This window comes from Heloderma suspectum, chromosome 6 (assembly GCF_057233095.1).
Source record: "Heloderma suspectum isolate Gila_16-S chromosome 6, 16-S_ref, whole genome shotgun sequence".
Classification (NCBI taxonomy): domain Eukaryota; kingdom Metazoa; phylum Chordata; class Lepidosauria; order Squamata; family Helodermatidae; genus Heloderma; species Heloderma suspectum.
This window is the reverse complement of record NC_139463.1, coordinates 71,044,357-71,069,262: the sequence shown is the minus strand read 5'-3', so window position 1 is coordinate 71,069,262 and position 24,906 is coordinate 71,044,357. Positions and strand designations below refer to the sequence as shown.

Here is a 24,906-nt window from a genome sequence, read left to right as displayed (position 1 = left end):
ATGAGTGGTTTGTTTGTTTTGCACATCTGCGCTTTATGATGGAGTTCTCAACCAGAGTGTTAGCTCCTTCAAATACAATTAATAGAAAAGCAGGGTATATCTGTCTTGGGGGCGGGGGGTTGGCTTTCTGGCTATGGATTCTCCTTGGGGGCCATCACGATGAACTCCTCCACTTGAAAATGTACCAATAGAAAGGAGAGATCTTCAAATTCGCTGATAAAGTATGATGCAGTCAGAACCTTCAGAAGAATTTTAGAGTCACAATAATGCTAGGTGGCCATGTGTCCTCTTTTACAGAGGACATTACTCAGTTTGGAGGGCTGCCAGAGGACCATCTCTATTTATCAGTGCCTTCTGTTTGATGGGCTATCCTGTCCAATTCTGGCTGAAAGATCAAGAGCCTTAAGCAGCGAGGGCAGCCAGGGGCTTTTAAGTTGCCCATCAACTCTTAGCACCTAGACAGCAGACTGCAAGCACACTGGTTACCTGGTTAGCCTTTCTCATTCGGGTGAGATGCCTTGTACTTCTATTTCAATAATGAGCTATTATTTCTGATTTGCACCTATACATATAACTTTGCATATGCAAATGTTACGCAAATTGATATCCTCCTTTGTTCTCTTTTGGGGCAATGCGTAAGTGGCCACCCTAAACAACGCAGAGTGTGAAATGGAGATTATACATGCACATCAGCACGAAGATGGCAGCAATCATGTGCTTCAAATGAGAGAACTGATCTGAGAGACCCTTGCTTTGCTTTGCTTTGCTTTGCTTTGCTTTGCTTTGCTTTGCTTGCATGTAGCTAGGGATGTGCGAATCAGCAAAACTCGAGGTTGTCGTAGTTCTCCGAATTGCATCTTGAACCTCATTCCGACTTGAGTCCGTATCACATTGCAAGCTTTGTTTTTTTTTCTTTTTGCCTGAAAATCTATGTGTATTTTTGTGCATATTTTTCCAAATGTATGCATCATTTTGAAATGTACTAATTCTTTTCCCATTGATTGAAGCGTATTTGTGCACATTTTTCAAAAGTACGCATTTTTTCATGTGCATTTTTCAAATGTACACATGCTGTCAAATGCAGTGTTTGGGGGATGCGAATCACACTGCAAGCCCGGAAATGTATGGACTTTGACCACAGATTGTGTCTGAGTACATATTCAGTCCCAAAGGTGTGACTGGGTAAATCTTGATCCAAAACGAACTGAAACAATTTTTTCATACGCCCCTACATGTCCCTCAACGTTGAGGTCAGAGGATGAGTGTTACCAGGTCAGGCTCTTATGATGGATCCTGGCTCTGTTCAGATCAGGCGTGGGGAACCTGTGGACTCTGACTCCCATCAGACACAGCTAGCATGGCCAGTGATTAGGGAGGATAGGATTTGTAGTCCAACAACCACTGGAGGGCCACGGGTGCTCCACCCCTGCTTTATATTGTTGGTTGAAATCCATCCCATGTCAAAAGCAATTCCTTATGAAGGGAGGTGCTCACTTTCTTGATTACACTGCACAATATGGGACTTACAATGGTTTAAATGCACTAAAAACCAACCTTCCCCCATCCTGGTGTCCTTTAGATGCGTCAACTGCTGGGGATGATGGGAGTTGCGGTCGACACATCTAAAGGACACCAGGATGGGGAAGTCTCCACTAACGGGTAACCAGCCATGAGAATGCACCTTTAGAGCCCTGAAAAAAACACATTCAACGTTATGAATGTGGGGAGGCGAAATTCCTCCATGCCTATCCTCAAGGGGGCTCCAGATGGAGAGAGCATTTCCTGACATGACAAGAGAGTTGCTACCACCTTGCAGCTTGGTCGTTGGACTTAGATGTTAACTCTCCCATTGAAGCAGGGCTGTCCGTTCCTACCCCAGGTCCTATCGTCAGCCTCCATCCATCACCTGCCGTGCGGGCAATGTACCTGGGCAGCAGCAGGTGAGGAAGGGGGCAAATGACAGAACTGGAAAGGGAACTGGAAGAAGGAGTTGTGGCTGCCTTGCCTTCTAGGTCAATTTACAGTGCAATCCTATCGATATCTATCCAGAGGTGGGTCCCATTAAGTTCAATGGGGCCTACTCCCCATTGGTATAGGATTGGAGTATTAAAGACTTAGGCCTGTTGTGCAAATGGCAGCTGTGCATGAGGGTGGCCATATGTTCTGCTTTGAAGAAGATGTCAGATTCGATGGCCCTTTGGTCTGATCCAGCAGGACTCTTCTTATATGTTCTTGCGTATGTACTAACAAAAAACTTGTAGATTTTGCTGAGGGCAGGAGGGGGTGAGGATAGTGTGAGTGCTCAGGGGCTTCATGAGCACAATGCTGCAGCTGCTTTACAGAGGACAGTCCTCTATTTGAAGGTTTCCTCTAATTGAAAGGACAGTCCTCTGTTTGAAGGTGTCTTCTGTTTGAAGGCCTGTCCAGTCCAAGTCCAGTTTAAAGATCAAAAACTGTAAGGAGGGAGAGCACTGAAGTTGCCGATCCACAGTAAGCACCTGGGGAGGAGACACACAGGTCACCTGGTCACATTCTTCCCCGTGTCGGGGAGATGTATGGTATTTCTGTTTAAATTATAGTCGTTATTTCTAAATTTCCATCTGTGCATATACATTAGCATGTGCAAACTTCTTGTCAATCCTTGTCCTTTTTCATCCTCTTTTTGGGTGCTGTTTTTCCTCCTTTGGGGCAATACGTAAGTGGCCGCCCTAAGTTTAATGCAAAAGTTTCATATGATTCACTTCTCCATGTCAGACTGCTATTCAAGATATAGGGAAAGGGCTTTCTTCAGTTCCTTCTGCCAGCTATTCTGTTATTTGTCAGATTTCTCTCACAGGCTTCGGCCTACTTCTCGCCCCGACCCCAGTCATGTCCATCTAATGTAGATCATAAATCCTTTCACAGTTGGTAAATAATACACAAAGCAGCCCCTACTGGAACTCCCTTCTGAGGGGAGCCCATCTCACCTCATCTCTAATGGCCTTTCGTGTGTCCGTCAAAGATGTTCTTTTTAGGGCTGTAAGTTGCTGTTTTATGGAATTGATTTGAACTGTCCCTGGGTTTTTGAGTGATTTTGATTGCTGCTGTGTGTTGTTCTTGCAAGCTGCTCTTTTAGCGTGTTGGAATTATTGTAAGGTATGTTTTGAATTGTGCATTTATGGTTGTATCTTTCCTGTGAGCCACCTGAGGGTGTTTGGAGGAAAGGCAGGATAGAAATGTTTTAAACAAACAAACAGAATATCACCTCAGGGGTGTGTCAGGCCTCCACTGACTGGGCCAAGCTGTGTAAATAAATCAACTGATGTCTTACTGTGGACAATGTACATAGGACAATGCCTTATGCCAAATTAAATTGTCCATGTAGCCCAATATTGGCTACTCTGATTGACAGCAGCTCTTCCAATATTGGCTACTCTGATTGACAACAGCTCTTTCCTATCTCCTGGTTCCAGATCCTTTGAACTGGAGATGCCGGGGATTGAACCTGGGACCTTCGATATGCAAAGCAGGTGATGTGCTGCAGAGATGTGGTCCCGCGATCCCTCCCCTGAGGGTATATCTGCAGCTGCCTTACTTGCCACAATGGCATCAGCACATACACAAAAAAGCACAGTTACCACTAATTCACACCAACGGCACCCCTGTATGAGCTCGGCTCAGAAGCTGCTCCCACATTCCCAAGTAGTGTGGGATTAGAGATGTGAAGGCCCAAGAAAAAATGGGGGGATGTGGAAAAAACCCCAGAAAAAGTGGTGTGCCTGTGTGTGTGTGTGTGGGGGGGATATATTTCCCCCATTTTTTACCAGGACCTTCAAGGAGAAAAATTGGGTGTTTTTAATGTTTTCCCCAGTTTTTCCATTTTTTTCCACCAAGGTCTTCATATCTCTATGAGTGACCCAGCCCTTTAATGCATAGAAGGTAGAATTCTGCCCGTTTTGGCTTTTTCCTGTTACTGCAGGTTTGTGGTGGGAAATGCATCCCCCAGGAGCATTCTCCCTTTTCGTCTTTGCCACTCTGAAAGGTACAGGCCCCCATCATCACCCAGCCACTGAAGCTTTCACAACCCCCCCCTCCCTCCCTCCTGGCAGATGTGAAACGGGAGATTTTCTGCGCCCTCTATTTCTACACCGACAGGCTCACTGGAGCCAAAGCTAAATCGAAATAAACTATTTTAACCTGAAGTCAGCTTGCAGGCCTAGCTCCTTCCGCTGGGTTAACTCCCCATTAAATCATAATATATGGCCTCTTTAGGCATTGCAATGCACTTTGTAATATTCACTGGTGTGTGATTCATCCTATGAGATCTCTGTGAAGGAGTCAGGTCAATTTGATTGTTACGAGCAGATTATAACTACACAGCAATGAAGAGCGAGCGAACGTTGCCTTCAGGCACTGTTATGCAAACTCTAAACAGGCCTCCCCCACCTTTTAGGAGACACAACGGCATTGCTTCATTTGGGGAGGAAATGAGGATTGGGCAGGGGGGGCAAGAGCCGTAATTAGGACAGAGAGACGGTGTATTGCTCTACTCTGTGGAGGCTGGTGGCTCCGATGTCAGTGGGGCAGTGAATCTGCGCCGGCTTTCAGTCAGAACCAGTCAGAATCATAGGGTGGGAAGGGGCCTACAAGATCATCGAGTCCAACCCGCTGCTCAGTGCAGGAAGCCTGATTCCCAGGCGGTCTCCCATCCAAGTATAGGGCTGACCCTGCTTAGCTTCCGAGATCAGATGAGGTCGGGCGCATCCAGCCCTTTGCTCAACCTCGTAGAATCATAGGGTGGGAAGGGACCTACAAGACCATCGAGTCCAACCCCCTGCTCAGTGCAGGAAGCCTGATACCCTGGCAGTCTCCCATCCAAGTATAGGGCTGACCCTGCTTAGCTTCCGAGATCAGGCAAGGTCGGGCGCATCCAGCCCTTTGCTCAACCTCGTAGAATCATAGGGTGGGAAGGGGCCTACAAGACCACTGAGTCCAACCCCCTGCTCAATGCAGGAAGCCTGATTCCCAGGCGGTCTCCCATCCAAGTACTAACCAGGGCTGACCCTGCTTAGCTTCCGAGATCAGGCAAGATCGGGCATATCCACTCTGATGCAGAAGCACCTTAGATAGCTCCTTCAGAGTTCTGTCTGGTTCTGACTGAAACCCGGAACAGATTTGCTGCCCCACTGACATCAGAACCACCAGCCTCCACTGGCTGTTCTTGCTTATGGAAAGGCCCCACAGCCAGGTTAGTTTGAATCCATCATTGGAATTAGGCCAGAGGCGGACAGAAGGTAGCTCTGGATCTACTAGTGGATGTCAGGGTGATTTAGAGTAGATCAGCATGGATTTCTGGCTCCCAATTGTTTCGCAATAGCTCTTCTTACATTCTTATGTTTTGTTCTATTTCATAGCATGTAATTAGCAATTGAGTGTTTGGCTTGTTTGTTTCTTAAATAGAAGTGGAGTCTGGATCAGGACTACAGTGGGGGCAAAAGGTTCCGTTCCCTCCCCCACCTGATGCTGTGGTCTCGATCCTGAATGCCCCCCTTTGTGGTTCCCCAGCCAGCATAGGATTGCGCCCTAAATTTGTTTGTCTTTAGGGTGCCACAAGACTCTTTGTCAGAGATGGGTTAAAATGCGAACCCAGTGAATTTCTCACACACCCGTACTTCCTGGTGGCTGTAACTGAGGTTCATTCAAAGTCAGTCCCAGGATAGCAGCCAGGGTTTTTGAGGCAAGACCCCCTCAATGCACCCTCCCCCCTTTCACCACCATTGTCACCAGCTGCTCTTGCTTCTCACGCTCTTTCTCATCATGGCCACCACTTGCTTGCCTGACAGGCAGAGAGCCGGGGAGCATACGGGCAGGGGCGACTCCCACTCCTCCTTCTCACCACCACCCTTGTCTGGGCCAGAGCAGGAGGGAGGTGAACAAGCAGCTTTCAATGGTGAGGAGGAGCAGCAACTCCAGCGGGCTTCTGTCAGTGGCCCCTGCTGGGGTGTGGGCCCTTGGCAGGTGCCCGACCATGCCTACACTTGACGCCAGCCCTGATGGCAGCTGAGAGCTATGGGTAGGGAATCTGCTGTGTTCTGGCAGCATTAAAAGGCTGGGTGCTTGCAGTTACTTCTGTTGGATGCATCCAGTGTGGAAAAATGAATGTGCTGAATTTTTTTAATTCTGGAAAGGAAGGAAGGAAAGGCAAAATTAGGTTGGTTGCCCTTTGGTTACTCTTTTGTAAACAGCGGTACAAACTTGATTTAAATAAGTCCAGATGCGTTACAAAAAATTGATACCATTTTATTTTGGTTCAGCTCGATTCTCATTCTTTCATGTTCTGCTTGTATGATAACTGTTAGACGTGTTTTCATTTTATCAAGGCGAAGTTCGCTCCGTGCTTTTCTCAAGTGCAATTGTGTGCATTTGTGTGCATGTAGGAAATGGCACTTTTGGCCATGGTGCCCACCTGTGGAAGTCCCCTGGCACCTAATCTACTATCATTTAGGTAAAAACCATTTAGGCAACAACCTTTCCTGTAGGCAAACTTCCTTTAAGCAGCCTTCCTTTAGCAACCTTTAGGCAACAACCATTCCTTTAGGCAACCTTCCTTTAGCAAGCTTTAGGCAACAGCCATTTATTTTATTTTATTAATGCATTTATTTTCAGTATTTGTATACCGTTCCACATCCAAAGACATTGGAGCGGTGAACAGCAAACAGGATAAAGAGTAAAAACACCATGTTAAATTATTGTTGTTGTTGTTACAAGAAACAGAGTTCTTATAAAACCATGTTTAATAAACCACCGGTGGTCACTTGAGGAAGTCTTCCTGAAATAGCAGTGTTTTCAGGAGGCACAGAAAGCAACACAATGAACATTGGCGCCTGCCTGACCTCCAAAGGCAGGAAGTTCGACAGGAAGGGGGCCATCACACTGAAGGCTCTTTTCCTGGTAGACTCCAATCGGGCCACAGTTCCATGTGGACAGACCAGGAACATGCCTTCTGATGACCTCAGTGACCAGGCAGGTTGGTAAGGGAGGCAGCAACCATTCCATTAGGCAACTTTCCTTTAGGCAACAACCAGTCCTTTAGGCAGCTTTCCTTTTGGCAACAACCATTCATTCTTCTAGAAATTATGTAGTGTAATCCTATGCATGTCTGCTCAGAAGCAAGTGCCACTGAGTGCAGTTGGGCTTAGTCCTTGGAAAGTAGGTCTATGAGTGCAACCGGCCAGAGCAATCCTAGGGAGCAGGGGAGGTGGAATCCATGGCAGAAGAACTGCCAAATCCAGCTACTGGCTTGCCCTGATAAAGGCGGAAGATGGGAGGGAGGATTCATACACACACACCCCTTTTAAAAGTTTTTGTCAGCCACACTCATCCTTTTTCATTTCCCCTCTCAATAAGAGGGAAAATAGCTATGCCGGCTCCAGGTCTGATGTAGCCCCCCCCCCCCCCACACACACACACTTGTCAAGGACGTATTGTGGGAATAGGAGGATTCTGGATCTGCAGGATCCAAGGCCTCCCCCAACCGCCCCCACCACCCTCCCCAGCACGCCCCCTTTCAGCCCCTACTGCTGTTTAAGTTGTGACAGCAAGGAGCAACGTCAGCAGAGTTTTCTGCCGCCCAAATGATGGGGCTTCCAAAAGCAGGACCTCCTCCTCTGCCCCTGGAGCTGCCTCTGCACCCGTGGAAAGGGAACTCCACAGTATCCGACAGCTCCTGGGACAGCCCCCCCCCAGGGGCCATACGATTGCACCCTTAGTCTGTTGTTTTAGTTATTTTGTGAATTCACTATTACTTTTTTATTATTGTATTTTATGGGGGGGGGGTATTGTAAACTACTCTGGCATCATTTCTTAAGGATTTAAATTCCCTGAATAGATAATGAACATTTAAAAAAATTAGAACCCCCCAAAATGCCGGATGATGAGGTTTGAAGACACCCCCACCCTCCAGATGCAGGCAGCTCTCTGGGTGTATTAGGAAACAATCAAGAAGGGAACAGTGTCACACTAACTTTATTTGGGCTGACTAAAAAACCAAAAATTAATGAGCCAGCGTTCATGTTTCACCAAACCCTCCACCAGTCCTGATGTAAAAAGAAAAAGAAACAGATGTTGGCTGGACAGGGCAGGACAGATGCCCCCATCTCTGTGGTATGTTGCTTCAGTCTTATGATGGGGATTCAGGAAGCTCTGCATAGACTAGGTTAGTTTGTGCACTTTGTTAAAGATCTTGTACCAAAAAATGCTAGGTAAGATGGCCACTTACACATTGCCAAAAAAAGAGGAAATGTATCACCCAAAAAGAGGGCACAGATTTGCATACAATTTGCATATGCTAATTCATATGTATGGATGCAAATTTAGAAATAATGAGGTGGGGCCATGCTAAATCATACTTAGAGTAGACCCATCAAAAGCAGTGGGATTTAAGTTATCACAACAAATGTCCTATTGGTTTTAATGGTTGTGTTCCAAGTATGACTAGGTCTGAACCCAATGGCTACATTTCTATACTGCCCCATAGCCGAAGCTCTCTGGGTGGTTCAAAAAATTAAAACCTCAAGGTACAGTGTAAAACAATATAAAATATACAGGCTTAAAATTACAATACAAAAGTGCAACCAGAATAAAACCTAGCAGCAATGCAAGGATTTAAAATACAGATTTAAAACAGCAGAGCTAAAAGACTAGAATTCTAAAATGCTAAAATGCTGGGAAAATAAAAAGGTCCTCACCTGGCGCTGGAAGGAGTAAAACTAGGGAGCTCATTTCATGGCTGGGGTGCCACAGCAGAAAAGGCCCTCTTCCTGGTAGCCACCCACCTCAGGTCCTTTGGCAGGGGCTTCTGGAGAAGGACCCTTGATGATGATCTTAGGGCGGGTACATATGGGAGGAGACAATCCTTCAGATAACCTGGCCCCAAGCTGTTTAGGGCTTTGAACATTAATACAATACATCTCACCATAGAGAGGAAAGACTGTGACCAGGTGAACTCTGTGCCTTGCTCAGTCTGCTGCAATCCAGTTGCTAACAATGGATGGGCAACGTCAAGACCCTTGCTCTCCCTTCTTAGGGTTCCTGAACAGCATCCAGCCTTGGGCAGCAAATAAATCAGGGGTAGGGAACCTGTGGTCCTCCAGATGTTGTTGGACTACAACGCCCGTCGTTCCTGACCACTGGCCAGACTGGATGGTCCTGATGGGGACTGGAGCCAAAGAACATCTAGAAGGTCCAGGTTTCCCACCCCTGAAGTAAAGGATGCCTTGAAGTAGTGGGTCATCCTCTGTAAAATAGGACATGTGGCCGGCCCTTACACCGGGACAAAGAAGCATTCACTCCCTCCCCATGTGAAAAGGTCAAAGCCAGAAGGTATTCTAATCCGTCTGTAGCACTGATCCAAACTTAGTGTGCGGAGATGTTTATTAGACTCAGGGGGCCTACGCTGGTTTTGCCTTGGGGCCAGTAGCTCTGCTGAAGCCCTTTCCCTGTCTCAACCACCTGCTAAAGAAATCAACCAATTGCCACACACACACAGGGGTTGGTGGACTTTCTCAGTGGGGTGCGAATCTGCTCTGGCTTTCAGTCAGAACTCTAAATAAAGGAGTTACCCAATAGCTCCTTGAGAGTTCTGACTGGTTCTGACTGAACCCTGGAGCAGATTCACCACCCCACTGACATTGGAACCACCAGCCTCCACTGGGACTGCCTGTTCTTTGAGGGACAGCCACCAATCCAATCAAGCTGATTCAGGACAGGTGGGAGATTCAGGACAGAGAAAAGGAAGGACTTCTTCACACAGCACATATTAAAACTATGGAACTCGCTACCACAGGATGTAGTGATGGCCACCAATTTGGATGGCTTTGAAAGAGGGGTGGACAAATTCCTGGAGGAAAAGGCTATCAGTGGCTACTAGTCTTGATGGCTATGTGCTACCTCCAGTACCAGAGGCAGTGAGCCTATGTACACCAGTCGCTGGGGAACATGGGTGGGAGGGTGCTGTTGCACTCCTGCCCTGCTTGTGGGTTCCTGGTCAACAGCTGGTTGGCCACTGTGTGAACAGAATGCTGGACTAGATGGACCTGATCAAGCATGGCTCTTCGTATGTTCTTATGACTGTCTCTCACTTCTGTTCTTTCCTTCTGGCACATTGCAGGCATCAGCTATTCGGACACAGTGAGTGCCACCGAGCCCTGCAAACCCTGCAAGGAGTGCGTGGGTCTGGAGAGCATGCAGGCGCCCTGCGTGGAGTCGGACAACACCGTCTGCAAATGTACCTACGGCTACTACCGCGACCAGGCCAGCAACGCATGCCGAGAGTGCCGAATTTGCAAAGTGGGCTACGGCCTTGTGTATCCCTGCGGGGACAATCAGAACACCTGGTGTGAGAAATGCCCTGCTGGGACTTACTCAGACGACGCCAACCACGTGGACCCCTGTTTCCCTTGCACCGTGTGCGAGGAGGATGAGATGACAGTCAGGGAGTGCACCACCACATCGGATGCTAGATGCAGAGGTAACTGTCTTGCGGGCTAACCGTTGTCCAGCACCTGTGAATTCTACCTGCTAAGTGGAAAGGGTCCATCATGCAGTACTGTGACCCACTCCCTGCTCTGCCAAGCGGTGGAGAATTCCCAGGGTTTGGCTTCCTTTTGGAGGACAGACAAAATGGGCAGTTTCTTCGCAAATATACAGGTGGAGCATAGCAGGGGGGACAAGCCGCATGCATGCTCCAAACAGGCAGCCCACCTCACGTCCCCAGAAAGAGGCACCCAGCTGCCATTTGCATAATTTACAAACATTCCAGCTATAATTTGTGTAAATTATGCAAATTTTGGCTGCAATTTGCGCAAATTTCTTTTTACACAGATTAAAAAATGGGAAAGTTCTTGGATTTGGGGAAAAGCCGCATGGCTCAGCCCACAAATGAGAGCTGAGTCAGGAGCTTAGCAGGAGTCCGTCAAGCCCCCAAAGGGCTGGATTTCACAGCATTGGACACCCCTACCTGTGGCTCATAACCATCAGTGGGGAGAGAGGCCCACATTATAAATGTACCAGTCTAATTTTTCTTCAGGAGGGCTGACAAGAGAGTTAAGATTTTTGAGGAAGGGGGCTTTACAAGAAAGGTGGGGGCAGCAGCGTTCCTTTTTGTGTTGTTTACAATGTCCTGGCCAGCTAGGCCACCATGTTTTCCCACAATGCCATGTGGAAAACGATGCTCCATCATGACACAGTGTTATTCCAGAGTACATTGTGTGGTTGTGGAGGGGGAGATGGCAGCCACTACAGGCCTGAGAAGACCACGATCTTCACCCCCGCAGAATGCATCTGGGATGGTACTACATCACGACACAGCATTGTTCTCAATGCAGCATTTTGGGAAAACACATTTTGGGAAAACAAGGCCACCTGGCTGGCCGTAGATTTGATTTGGCTGGGAGATGTTCTGTAAAAAAAGATAAGGCTTAAAGAAAGAAGTCACCACCTCTGCTTTTTCTGATAAGCCCTCCCGCCCCCGCCCTCCCCACTTTCCTCTGAAAATGTGCACATCAGCCCCTCTGAGAATATCACTGAAAATGCCCTCTCACTTTTCCGGCCTGTGGATTGGGCTGCAGAAGTGAGAGGGCATTATTCATCCAGCACCTATTAAAACAGTTTACATAAATAATTTTTTAAGATGATGCGTAAGGGGGGAGCTTTGTGAAGCCGTGAAGAACCAGGGGAGGGGCAGCGATTCCACTCCCACTCCTTTGCGGGAGGTGTCTAATGTAGAGGGAAGGAGGCTTCGGTGTAGGGATGAATTAATCTGTCAAGCTCCATTTCACTCACACTCTCATTTTTCTTCCACTGCGAAGTTAATTTTGTCCCATCTCTGCTATTTTTTTTCTCTGTACAAAAATTCACCTGTATTTTCATGCACAGTTTCCAAGATACATGCACCTTGGTACACTTTCAAACCTTTGCACTTTGGCAAGCAATTTTTCCATTGAATAAAGCCATTTTTGTGTGCCTTTCCCCAAATATATAGGTTTTTTGTATGCACTGCTTCAAATATACGACTTTTTGCAAGCCATTCTTCAAACATGACAATTTTTTGCATTTGCAAGCTGCATTGCAAACTTTGGGGAAGTATGGGTTTTGGCGTCTAACGGAGTTCCTGATTTGGGGAGTACAAAATCAGTAAGTCCTCACTGAACTGCAAACCAAACGAATTTCTCACCCATCCCTAGTTCGGTGTCACGCTACAGTGTCACCCTGCATCTCCCCCTCCTTGTGCTTGGCTGCCAAATTGCTAGCCAAGCCTCAAAAGATCCTCTCTAGCCTATTCCTCCTTGCAGGCCACACCTGCTCCATGTGGCCTCCTGTTGCAAATCCGGATCTCTTTCATAGAAGAAATGTGGCATTGCCCCCATGGTCACAGAGCCATATCTCCTCTGCCCCCACGCACCTAAGAACATCAGAAGAGCCATGCTGGGAAGTACTAGTTCCCCTCTACTCAGCACTGGTTAGGCCTCATCTGGAGTACTGTGTCCAGTTCTGGGCACCACACTTTAAGAAGGATGCAGACAAACTGGAGAGGGTTCAGAGGAGGGCAACAAAGATGATCAGGGGACTGGAAACAAAGCCCTATGAAGAGAGACCGAAAGAACTGGGCACGTTTAGCCTTGAGAAGAGAAGACTGAGGGGAGATGGGATAGCGCTCTTCAAGTCCTTGAAAGGTTGTCACAGAGAGGAAGGCCAGGATCTCTTCTCAATCATCCCAGAATGCAGGACACGGAATAATGGGCTCAAGTTACAGGAAGCCAGGTTCCAGCTGGACATCAGGAAAAACTTCCTGACTGTTAGAGCAATACGACCATGGAACCAATTACCTAGGGAGGTGGCGGGCTCTCCCACACTGGAGGCATTCAAGATGAGGCTGGACAGCCATCTGTCGGGGATGCTCTGACTTGGATTCCTGCATTGGGCAGGGGGTTGGACTCGATGGTCTTGTGGGCCCCTTCCAACCCTACTATTCTATGATTCTATAATAAGACCAAAGGTTCATTTTGTCTATCCCCACAGTGGCCAACCAGCTGCCCACGGAAAACCCACAAGCAGGACATGAGCATCTTCTCACTCGTGTTCCTCAGCAGCCATGTCCCCCAGCACCTGCGGTCCCAGAGGAAAGCCCAACAGAGTTGTGCCATGGGCCATTTGATCCCTTGCACCCTGGCTCTAGCTGGAGGGGTGTGGCCTTGTGGTCTGGCCATCCTGCCCTCCTGCCAGGGGTGGTTGGGGGCTAGGTTGGCCACTTACATTTACAAAAAGAAGAAACCCAGGACAACTCCCCCCCCACACACACACACACAAGGACAAAAGATGGCCATAGATCAGTGGTAAAGCACCTGCTTTGAATGCAGGAGATCCCAGGTTCGACCCCCAGCATCTCCAGGTAGAGCTGGAAAAATTCCTGACTGAAACCCTAGAGAACTGCCACCAGTCATTGTCTACAATACTGGGCTAGATGGACCAAGGGTCTGATTTAGTATAAGGCAGCTTCCTATGTTCCTAAAAGAGGGCATGGATATGCATACAATATACCGATGTTAATGGATAAATATTTATTTATTTCATTTCTATACCACCCCATAGCGGAAGCTCTCTGGGCGGTTTGCAAGAATTAAAACCACAAAGTGCAGCATAAAACAATATAAAATATGAATGCTTAAAACCACTATATAACAGTACAACCAGAATAAAACCTCGCAGCAATGCAGAGATCTAAAATACAGATTTAAAGCGCCAAAGCTAAAAGGCTAGGAAGCTAAAGTGCTAAAATACTGGAAGAATAAAAAGGTCTACACCTGGGGTCGGAAGGAGTATAATGTAGGTGCCAGGCGAACCTCTCTAGGGAGCTCATTCCACAGCCAGGTGCCACAGCAGAAAAGGTCCTCTTCCTGGTAGCCACCCGCCTCACTTCCTTTGGCAGGGGCTCATGGAGAAGGACCGCTGAAGATGATCTTAGGGTCCAGGCAGGCACATATGGGAGGAGGTGATCCTGGTATTGATGCCAATTTGGAAATAATGTCTATAACTGACATAGAAATACAATACATCTCATTGTGGGAAAGTGACCTGCACGCCTGCTCAGTCACTGTCGATGGGCACCTTCAAGGTCCCTGCTCTCTTTCCTTGGGGTTCTTTATCTTTAAATCAGACATAGACCAGGCAGCCCTTCAACTAGAGGCTTCTCCTCAGTAAATAGGATGCATGGCTACCCTAGTGGGGCCACACACAACAGATAAGCCTTGAACCCCCACTCCATGATAATATGATTATTAGCAGAGAGGAGGAACCGTCCTTTTCCTCTCCAAGCCAGGAGCAGAGGACTGCCTGTTGGGTCACCACAGCAACCTTCCAAGTGTCAGTTCAGTGGTGGCTATGTTCAGCTTGTGGTAATGCAGACCTTTTTAATGGCCCATTCCCTACCCGAGCAAGAAGGCCTACTAACAAGAGCCAGCCAGTTTCTTTTGGTTCAACTCCCATTTGTTCCACTCTGCCCTCAGCCTCTTACCACTGCCCTTTTTGGAAATCCCAAAGGATACCTGCCAATCCATTCTTTTAACATCATTTCACTTTTCATGTCTTTCAATTTACGGGGGGGGGGGGGAGGCCGAAACAAGCAAATGCACAAAAGGGGGGCGAATTTTCCAAGGGGCAACTGACGCTAGTGATGATAATAGCACAAGTGAAGAGCTACAATAATATCATAGAATCATAGGGTTGGAAGGGGCCTACAAGACCATCGAGTCCAACCCCCTGTTCAGTGCAGGAAGCCTGATTCCCAGGCAGTCTCCTATCCAAGTACTAACCAGGGCTGACCCTAGGGATGTCAGAGAATTCCGCCACGGATCTCGGTGAGGCCGAATGCCAGTGCATTCGGCCCCCAGAACTCCATGGCGGAACGGCCTGCCACACCCCCCCACGGATCCCCCCTGGGATGAGACTTACCTGGGGCAGATCTTCCGGGTGGCGGCGGGTTTGGCAGCGGCGGCGGCTGTGGCGGCTGGTCTTCCAACTGGCTGCCGCCACCGCCATTTCCAGTGTTGGGGGGGGGGGAGACGTGATAGGCTACGTAAATCTTTACGTAGCTTATCCCGTCTGACTTAAAAAAAAACACCCGCGCGTACGCAAATGGCGGCGGCTACGGCCGCCGCCATTTGCGTTCCTTATTTTGGGCCGTCTTAGTCTACGCAAATATTTACTTAGACTAAGACGGCGAAAATAAGGGGGAACGCAAATAGCGTCTGCTACGCTATTTGCATTCCCCTTATTTTCACTGTCTTAGTCTATGTAAATATTTACGTAGACTAAGATGGCCCAAAATAAGGAACGCAAATGGCGGCGGCCGTAGCCACCGCCATTGGCGTACGCGGTTTTGTTTTGTTTTTTCCTCCAGAGCCCTCTGCGGCCGGAAATCCGGCTGTGGACAGCTCTGGCCTGGCTGGGCCTGGCTGGCTGCTCTGCTGAGCTGCCGCGGAGCACAGCTGGCCGCGGAGGATTCCGGGGGGAGGGACGGAACGCCTCCCCCCCCACCATAAACATAATCCGCGAAAGGTAAGTGACTTTCATACATCCCTAGAACAGACGAGATCGGGCGCATCCAGCCCTTTGCGCGACCTCATGGAAACATAGGGTGGGAAGGGGCTACAGGACCATCGAGTCCAACCGCTGCTCCATGCAGGAAGCCTGATTCCCAGGCGGTCTCCCATCCAAGTACTAACCAGGGCTGACCCTGCTTAGCTTCCGAGATCAGACAAGATCAGGCGCATCCAGCCCTTTGCTCGTATCATGTAATGGCATGTCGTAGGGCGGCCATGGGTCTGACTTTAGAGAGGGCAGCCCTCTGTATGTAAACTCCCCAAAACACAGCCACTCCCTGCTGGCCCTGCCACCTGCACATAAAGCACATGTGCGCATAGAGCACCCTCTGCCCATAAGAGATCTGCATGTAGGCACATATGCGCCTATGTACATAAAGATGTAACGTGTACATGTGTGAACGCATAAGTGCTTTATGCAATCAGGACACAGGTGTGGTCAGGTTTCCCAGTTATGTGGAGCGCCTACAGGTGTATGCAGTGCTGCAGTGGATCCAGGGCCTGCAGTTCCGAAGCACCGGGACTTTTTGATTAGCAGGGATTTTGATATGGCCTGCTCTCCTCGTCAGGCTTCCCTGTTCATGGTGAGATTTGCTGCAGTTCTCACAGTTGCTGAGGGTTGGGATGGATTTTCCCAGCAACAGTATATGGTGAGCTATCGCTTTTGTAATGCAAACTGTTTTGGAGCGGCTTGCTTTTAAATGGGCAATTAAGTTCCATTAGCTTCACAAAAGCCCTGCTCCTGATGGCAATGAAAACTGCTAGAACTGGTTTGTTGACTTTTTTTCCCTGGTGCTGGGAAAAGAACCTCCTGGAAAATCTTGAGCTGTGGTGGTCTTGTGCCGTTTGGGGACATGTTCTGTCCCTCTCTTTCCCTTTCTCATGAAAACTCAAGTCTCTCCAGCCAAAGTCCACCATGCTAACCACTACACGGCCCTTTGCCAGCTCACTCTTCTGTGGCTGTCAGATGATCCTAATGAACTGGGGATTATGCTATGTACTATAACTGCTCTTTGGTGCGCGTGCATGTGTGTGAGAGTGTGTCACACACGCACACACAAAGATGTACACATAATACACACACAGATATAGATCAATGCAGCTGCCTGCATTTTTTAGTTCTCCTTGGAGTTGTGGCTATGGAGACTGTCAGGATCACTTAGAATCACTTAGAATCATAGGGTTGGAAGGGGCCTACAAGACCATCAAGTCCAACCCCCTGCTCATTGCAGGAAGCCTGATTCCCAGGTGGTCTCCCATCCAAGTACTAACCAGGGCTGACCCTGCTTAGCTACCGAGATCAGAGGAGATCGGGCACATCCAGCCCTTTGCTCGACCTTGTAGTATCATAGGGTTGGAAGGGGCCTACAAGACCACTGAGTCCAACCCCCTGCTCAGTGCAGGAAGCCTGATTCCCAGGCAGTCTCCCATCCAAGTACTAACCAGGGCTGACCCTGCTTAGCTTCCGAGATCAGACGAGATCAGGCGCATCCATCCCTTTGCTTGACCCCATAGAATCATAGGGTTGGAAGGGGCCTACAAGACCATTGAGGCCAACCCCCTGCTCAGTGCAGGAAGCCTGATTCCCAGGCGGTCTCCCATCCAAATGCTAACCAGGGCTGACCCTGCTTAGCTTCCGAGATCAAACGAGATCAGGCGCATCCATCCCTTTGCTCAACCCCATAGAATCTAGGGATGTCAGAGAATTCTGCCACAGATCTCAGGGAGGCTGAATGCTAGCGCATTGGGCCCCCTGAAATCGGGGGTGGAACAGTCTGCCCCCCCGCCCCCCCCCCCGGGATGGGATTTACCTGGGGCAGATCTTCCTGGCAGCGGCGGCTCTGGCAGTGGCGGCGGCAGCGGCAGTTTGGCGGCTGCGGCGGCCGGTCTTCCGACCAGCTGCCGCCACTGCCATTTCCAGTTAAAAAAAAACAAAAACAAAAAAACATGATAGGCTATGTAAAGATTTACGTAGCCTATCATGGCTATTTGCGTTCCCCTTATTTTCGCCGTCTTAGTCTACGTAAATGTTTATGTAAACTTAGACGTGCCAAAATAAGGAACGCAAATGGCGGAACCCATGGTACAATGCCATGGTACAAAGGCATTTGCGTACGCGCGATTTTTTTTTCCTTTTAAATCAGCCGTGATAGGCTACGTAAACATTTATGTAGCCTATCATGGCTGACTGCAGGGATGCGCATTTGCATTCCTGCTAGCCAGCGGCCGGATATCCGGCCGCTGGTGGAGCCGGCCAGCAGCTCTGCAGAATCCCTGCGGAGCGGAGCCGGCCGGCCAGGATTCGGGGGGGGAGGGATGGAGCACCTCCCCCCCCAGCCAGAATTTCGGGGGGAGGGACGGAGCACCTCCCCCCCCACGAATGTCACCCTTCGAAAAGGTAAGTGACTTTTGTACATCCCTAATAGAATCATAGGGTTGGAAGGGGCCTACAAGACCATCGAGTCCAACCCCCTTCTCAATGCGGAAAGCCTGATTCCCAGGCAGTCTCCCATCCAGAGCTGACCGTGCTTAGCTTCCAAGATCATACAAGACTGGGCACATCCAGCCCTTTGAGCACTCTAAGTTCAAAATTTACTGGGTGTATGTTAGGGATATCAGAGAAACCTGCAATGGAATCAAATGAGTTGGGATTTCTATGAATCCGGCCTGCAAATTCCGCAGCGGACAGGCTTTTCCGAAAATGCACAGATTCCACGGGCTTCTAGACTTTTTTTTTTTTTAACTTTCTGGAAGTGTACACAAATTTAGGCATAGAAAAATATGTAAAATAAAAAATACTACCCAAAATGCACATTTCCCCTATGGGCTAAAGCATGAAAATGTGCATTTGGGGGGATTTGTGCATTTTGCGGAGGATTTACGCATTTGGGGGGGATTCGCACATTTTCACAAGTGCAAATTTGTGCAAATTCAGGAAATTGGGCGGGGTGCAATTCCGCCCATGAGCAGATGATGGAATGAAAGGCACCTGACACTCTTGGACTCGATCTTATAGGCCCCTTCCAACCCTACTATTCTATGAATCTGTGAAACGCAGGCAGAACGGATGTTACAAAATCCGTACATCCCTAGTGTACGCACATACGATGTGTAGGAACCCCTTTTCAGACCTTCACCTCTGTGTGTCCCCCTTCGCCTTCCACACATTCACTCTACAAGTGGAGTAGAAAGCCCCAAAAGACCTTGCACGTCCCCATGGGGCCGTGAGCATCCCCCATTAGTGATAACAATCCTGACGTCTCCCTGGAGGAAAAACAGGCAAGCCGGCAGCTTCTTTGGACTTGCCAGAGGTTGCTGACACTATGAACATTCACCCTCTGATTCACGCTGTGAATGAATAAACAAGTCAGGGGATGAAGCAACTGGTGAAGTCGTATGACTGCCTGCAAAGGCATGTGGCCAGTGCCATGCCCAGCCCAAGCTCCATGGCAGTGCGGGTGGGCAGGAGGAGGCTGTGATTACAGACGTCCCATTCTTCAGCGTGCTCACCAAGCCAAGGCTACTCGCCCACCACGGCCCAACTCATTCAGGGCCCCAGTAGACTCCTCTTCCTTTACCACAGGAGATGATAAAACAGAACCACACCGATTGTGCTTCTCCCTCCCCGGCCTCCTCCATTCCCCTGAAACTGTATCAGGATTGTTTTGCCTGGCTTGGCACCGGGAAGCTAATGTCCATCTTTTACAGAAATATTCAGGCACGTTTGTTTTGCTTGGCACACACCAGTCCTGATTTTTCCTAGGATTGCCAACAAACAAGCAAAAATCAGCCTGGTCTGTCAAAGTCACGTTAGCAGAGGTGAAACTTTCTGTGGCGTGGAGATAGGGTGGATATTTGCGCAACTTTATGGAGGACAATCCTCTGTTTGAAGGGCTGACAGAAGTCAGTCCTCTATTTGAAAGGCCATCCAGTCCATGTCTGGTATAATGATGAAGAGGCCTATGAAAGGGAGAGCAGAGGCCATGAAGTTGCCTAGCAACAGGTAACGCACCAGCAGCAAATGGAGCAGTGGTTACCTGGTCACAGTCTTCCCCACTCTGTTGAGATCGTGTATTGTATTTCTGTTTAAATTATAGTCATTCTTTCTAAATCTGCATCTATGCTCATAAATCAGCATATGCACAATTTATGCAAGTAGATTTCCTCTTTTTTGGCAATGTGTAAATGGCCACCCTCCATGGAGATAAACATGATGCCCTGCTTTGGACCGAGCTCTAGGGTGGCCACATGTCCTGTTTTACAGAGGAGACTCCTCTACTTGAAGGGCTACCAGTTGGCAACCAGTGTCAGCTCCAAATTTGGGGAGACCTTTGGGCAACTTGCCCTCAGTGGAGGCAGATGCTCCTTCTCCTTGCTCCTGTCACTTCTCCCATGCTTGGAGAGCGCAGGTAAATAAGCAGCAATAGCAAGGAGGAGCAGGGCCAGAGGGCTCTAGGGATCATCTGTGGGGCCCCTGCTGGGGTGTGGGCCTTGGCAAGTACCTGACTATACTGACTTCCGGCTCCAGGCCTTGTCAGCAATACTAGTCCTAACTGCTCCCAATCCCCTTCTTCTCAACTGCTGGGAAAGAGCCCATAGTTTCTTCTCTCCTGGTTGGGGCATGCTGGGAGTTGTAGGCCTTTTTCTATCTAAACTTGCATAAGATTGCACCTTAAATGTATCATAGTCCCCTGCCTAAATAAGAAAATTCCCAGCATTCCTGACCATTGGCCATGCTGGCAGGGGCTTTTAGGAATTGAAGTCCAAAACATCTGGAGATCTACTTTATCCCATCTGCTGCCCTATATCACATAGGACTGTAAATTGTGTAGAACTGATGTAGGCTGAGCTATGATGAGCTGGTTCTAATCTCACCTCTGCAACAAACTCCCTGAATGGCCTCAGGCAAGCCACAATTGCTCCAGCTCAGCCCCACTGACCTCCCATACAAAGCTGGGAATCGGTTTCTGATTCAGGAACAAGACTATACAATAACATTTGCAAGCAGCATTAATGTTAAGGGGTGTTTAAGGGTGGCAAAGCCGTAAACACTGAAAGCCTGATGGAACAGGACAGGCTTCACTGCCTGTCTAAAGTAGAACAAAGAAGGAGCCAACCTCACCTCCATTGGGAGGGAGTTCTACAATCCGGGTGCTGCCACTGAAAAGGCCCCATCTCAAATACCTGCCAACCTTGCTTCTCTGGGTGATGGGACATATAACAGGGCCTCTCTTTAGGAATAGTGGCCAAGATGGGAGGGAACTGCAAAACATCAGATCACAGTAAAGTTAGTAACAAATTTAGCATTAAAATCCCTGGAAACAGAACACAAACCAGGGCTTGGCAAATTGCTGTGAATTTTCAGCATGCCTTTGAACGAGCATGGGAAATAGCTGAAGCTGGAAGGTACATGCCAACACCCCAAGACACCTAAGCCCCTGGAATTCCCTTGTGCCGATGGGCAGGGTAAATATAATCTGTGAATGGTATCCCCTGAAGATAAGTAAGCATTGCTGTGATGTAACCGGGCCCCAGGTGGAAAAGAAGTTGTGATCACACAGGCTGCGGTGCAGAAAGAACAGCTGTTCCCTTAGGCAATGCCAAATCCTGTGAAGCTACTCTGGGAGGTCAGATCAGCAGCTGGATGGGAAACTCTAAAGGAAGGTGTGTGGGGAGAAGAACTGCCTGCTCTGTGTGGGGCTTCCTTGTCCTCCTGAACAGAAAAAAACAAACAAATGCAAAGTGCCAAATGCAGACCTTTGCCATGACGCCTAGCACGTGATACTCCAGGAGAACCTGGTTTGCAGCGAATATTCATTGTTTTCATTTTCTGAAACAAAAAACACATATTAGCAGCTGCTGGAGAATGTCCTTCAAAAGAACAACAGATTGCTAAAAAGGTTGTACAGGACGGTGGTGATGGGGGGTAGAGGTGGGGGGTGGAACTGTGACCTGCAACAGATAGTTCACAATGAACGTTAATTTAAAATGGTTTTCCCCTAACCTGGTGCCCTCCAACCAGCATCGTTTCTCACTATTCTATGGGCGCAATCCTATGCATGTTTAGACAGAAAAAGGCCTATAACTCCCAACATGCCCCAGCCAGCTGTGCTGGCTGGGGCATGCTGGGAGTTACAGGCCTTTTTCTGTCTAAACATGCATAGGATTACACCTTATATAGCTATTCTATATAGCACCATCAGTGTACATGGTGCTTTGCAGGGCAACAGAAGCAAAAGACGAGTCACCATCCCAAGCAACTTACAATCTACATTAAACCATTTCAAGGTGTTGGCATTGACCTTTAAAACCCTATATGGTTCTGGCCTGTCTATCTTAAGGAGTGCCTCCAACAACACCAGAGACGCTGCTCAATGAGATCGGCCTTGGAAGGGCCTTCTGTCTGTCCCATCAGCCAGGACGGCTAGGCTGGTGAGGCCTAGGGAGAGGGCCTTTTCTGTGGTAGCCCCCACTCTGTGGAATTCCCTCCCTAGTGACGTCCACCATTCCCCCTTTTCGATGAGCTTCTGCTGGGCTTTGAAAACCTGGCTGTCCAGGCGGGCATTTGGGATGGGGTAGGGTTGTTGTTGCTTTTTTAGAGCAATGTTACTTGGTTCAGCTGATGATGTAAATTTGTTGTATTTTGTGTTGTTATTTGTATTGTATGCTGCCTAGAGTGGCTGGGTAGCTAGCCAGATGGGCAGCTAATAAAGCTAATAAACAAACAAACAAACAAACCAGGTTGTGAAACTGTATGTGGAAAGCAAAGGAAGGGGAAGAAGGACGCAAGGGTTAGCAAGCAATGAATGTGACCAAATGCAACTGCAAGTCATAGCGGAAGCTAATTTTGTTTCTTGTTGTTCCGAATTCTCCATTGTCAATTGTGATGTTCTCCAGATATTCCCTGTGTGCTTTCACATTGGCCAAATATTCTTCAAATGTTTGATCTCCTTATTTGACACACCATGATTTTGGATGTCAGTGTTTTGATATCTGACACTTGATATTAGACGTTATTTGGTAGTTGACATGCTTTGTATTTCACATTTGGCAATATTGATAGTTGATACGTGAGAGTACATACCACAGTGGCTTTCAAACTTTGTACCTTCAAGGAGCACCTTCTACACTGACTGGCCTGCCAAGGAAATTCTGCAAAGTTGCAGGAGATTCTGGGACACAGTTTAGAGGATGCTGGGACTTGCTCATTTCTACTGACCCTCATGATTGCCCATAGAACACACCCAGTATCCTCTTGTGGCTGCTTACTGCAGAGGACCATTGGTAATAGTGGAAAAATTGACTTTCAGGGAAGCTTGTCCAGGGCCAGCCCTACCATTAGACAAAGTAAGGCAGCTGCCACAGGCAGCTGATTTTGTTTCAAGAAAGGGCAGCTATTATTATTATTATTATTATTATTATTATTATTATTATTATATTTTTACTGTCAGGGAAGGGGAAAAGTACTTGTTGGATTTTCTTCCTCAGGGGCCTAAATAACATGTCTGGCCTTAGGGTGGTCAAGTGCCCTCTTTTACAGAGGACTGTCTTCCATTTGAAAGTGTCCCCTGTTTGAAGGGCTGTCCTCTCCAATCCAAGTTTCAAGATAAAGAACCAAAATGAACTGTTGCCCACTCACAGTCCACACCTGAACTGAACAGTCAGGCACTCAGGTCACCTGGTCACAGTCTTCTGCACTATGATGTACTGCATTTAGGGGTGTTGGAGAAATCCGCAATAGATTCAAATGAGTTTGGATTTCTAAGAAACTGACCTGTGGATTCCACAGCAGGCTGGCTTTTTCTGAGCTCATATGGATTCTGCAGACTTGCGGACCCTTTTTAAAAAAAAATTCTGGGGGGGATTTGCACATATTTGCGCTTGTACTAATGCACATTCATGCTAATGCACATTAGTGCGACTGCGCTCTTGCGCTGGTGTGCATTAGCACTAAGTGGAATGAACTTCTCATACATCCCTTAAAAAAAATCTGATTCTGTCAATGAGCAGATGACAGATTGAAAGACACCTGAAAATCTGTGAAACACAGACAGAATGGATTTATCAAAATCAAAACATCCTTAACTGTATTTCTAGCTAAATTATAATAATTATTCCTAAAATTGCATCTATACATCTAAATTAGCACATCCAATTTTTATGCATATTGGTGTTCTCTTCTGCCCTCTTTTCTGGCAGTTCATAAGTGGCCATCCTGCCTTGGGTACTGTGACTTGGGGCTTGGGAGGTGGACATTTGCTGCTCTGCCTTAGGCCACAAAATGTCGTGGGTCAGTCCTGACTGACTCCCTATTGAGTAATATTTGATAAGCTTCCAAAGAATCCACTGTTCCCCAGAAGACAGATTGGACAGGTACAGGTTTATCATAGTCAACAGTCTCTGAAGTCTGGCATGCAATAATATTTGATCAATAACATACAATGATTGCAATGATACGTAGTATCTTTGACAGCATTTGATAGATATCCTGAAACAGTATTTGAGAACTGATAGCTGAAGAGATTTTGTACTTCAAACTTGCAAAAATCTAAGGAAACCAGTGATGCCAACTAATCTAAAGTATTTGAATTGTAAATAAATAAGAATTCACATCCAAAATGCAAATTTAAACTTTTGTTTGAAGTGTCCTAAACTGATAGTTCCCCATGGCTGCCTTTCCATTAAAAAGAAAAGAAAAAGAAAAGAAACACAAGGAGATCAATCACAGATTTGGCTTTGAGACAGTGACTTGCACAGAAAACAAATTCTGTGGCAGAGCAGGTATTTGAATTCAGGTCCCCCCATCCAAGCTAAACTCTCCAGCTTTGAGATGGTACGACATCTCAATGTGGGAGAAGATGGTACAGCTTCTCCCACATTCCTTCTCTTGTTGGGATCAACAGGAAGCTGGGATGGTCATTGCCAACAAAGCAGAAATGCATCAACAAAAAAGAGGGGGAAAGTGGGCATAGATTGTGCATATGGTAATTTTTATATATAGATGCACACTTAGAAATAATGACGATAATTTAGATGCACTACATGACATCTCACCATAGTAGGAAGACTGTGACCAGGTGACTTATGTGTCTGCTCTATCTGCTGTCCAAATGCTTTCTGTTGATGGACAACTTCGAGGCCTCTGGCTGCTCTGTCTTCTTAGGGATCTTTGTCTTTAAACAGGACTTAGACCAAACAGCCCTTCAAATAGAGGTTGCCTTCAAGTAGAGGGCTGACGTACGACAGCCCTTCAAACGGAGGACTGTACTCC

At 47.7% G+C, this 24,906-nt stretch overlaps 1 protein-coding gene across 1 annotated transcript in view; it reads left to right on the top strand.

Annotated features, from left to right (window-relative positions):
• The window catches only part of NGFR (nerve growth factor receptor), an 82,367-nt gene that overhangs the window by 44,090 nt on the left and 13,371 nt on the right, over positions 1-24,906 (top strand). The window contains exon 3 of the mRNA XM_084808269.1: positions 10,148-10,507. Coding sequence (XP_084664395.1) covers positions 10,148-10,507 — 360 coding nt within the window. The remainder of the gene's footprint in view (positions 1-10,147; positions 10,508-24,906) is intronic.